The sequence below is a fragment of the Eurytemora carolleeae genome, unplaced genomic scaffold (genome assembly GCF_000591075.1).
Source record: "Eurytemora carolleeae unplaced genomic scaffold, Eaff_2.0 scaffold1085, whole genome shotgun sequence".
Taxonomy (NCBI): Eukaryota; Metazoa; Arthropoda; class Copepoda; order Calanoida; family Temoridae; genus Eurytemora; species Eurytemora carolleeae.
In genome coordinates this window covers 119395-120000 of record NW_019397012.1, presented here as the reverse complement: position 1 = coordinate 120000, position 606 = coordinate 119395, and the positions used below count along the sequence as shown (strand labels likewise).

General features: G+C 29.5%; 1 protein-coding gene across 1 annotated transcript in view; it reads left to right on the top strand.

Moving 5' to 3' along the window:
* Positions 1-73: 73 nt before the first annotated feature.
* The window catches only part of LOC111711101 (uncharacterized), a gene marked incomplete at its 5' end in the record, with an annotated part of 31851 nt that continues 31318 nt past the window's right edge, over positions 74-606 (top strand). Inside the window, 1 exon segment of the mRNA XM_023485352.1 lies at positions 74-137. Coding sequence (XP_023341120.1) covers positions 74-137 — 64 coding nt within the window.

Genomic DNA, 606 nt, shown 5'->3' with positions numbered 1-606 from the left:
ATAAACAATAACAATAATAATGAAGCAAACTGGATAAAAATTTCAAAAAGTATAATAAAAACAAATATCTCAGGTTCATGCTAAAAATGGTGGAAGTAACTCCATCAGGGGCCGATCTGGTACAGGAGTAGTCGAAGGTAACCAATGTAAGAATCCTGTACCGGGTCAAAATTTATTTATTTATAAACAGGCCTAACATGGTTATACGGGAGTAAGAATTTATGTATTTTCCCCAAATTATGATTTTCTATATCTTTGCAACCCAATGTAATAGATTGTTTAACTATGCATTCTGTTATATCAAATCTAAGTTTAAAATATTAAAGGCAAAGAGAATAGAATATATATTAGAGACGAATTTACTACAAAAAATTGTAAAACGGCCATTTTGTTATACTGTTTCCATACTGCAGGTGTACTTCACATATTTATTCTATATAACCTTTTGGGCCCTGGAATATCACTTTATAGAAAATCTAAAATTAATATTAAAAGAAAACCAAATTATGAAATAGGCTGGTTTCATAATTGTCCAATGATCATTTCACATAGACTCTATGCCTTCCACTTTACAAACGATGATTTTCCGTTATAACTATAAATCAA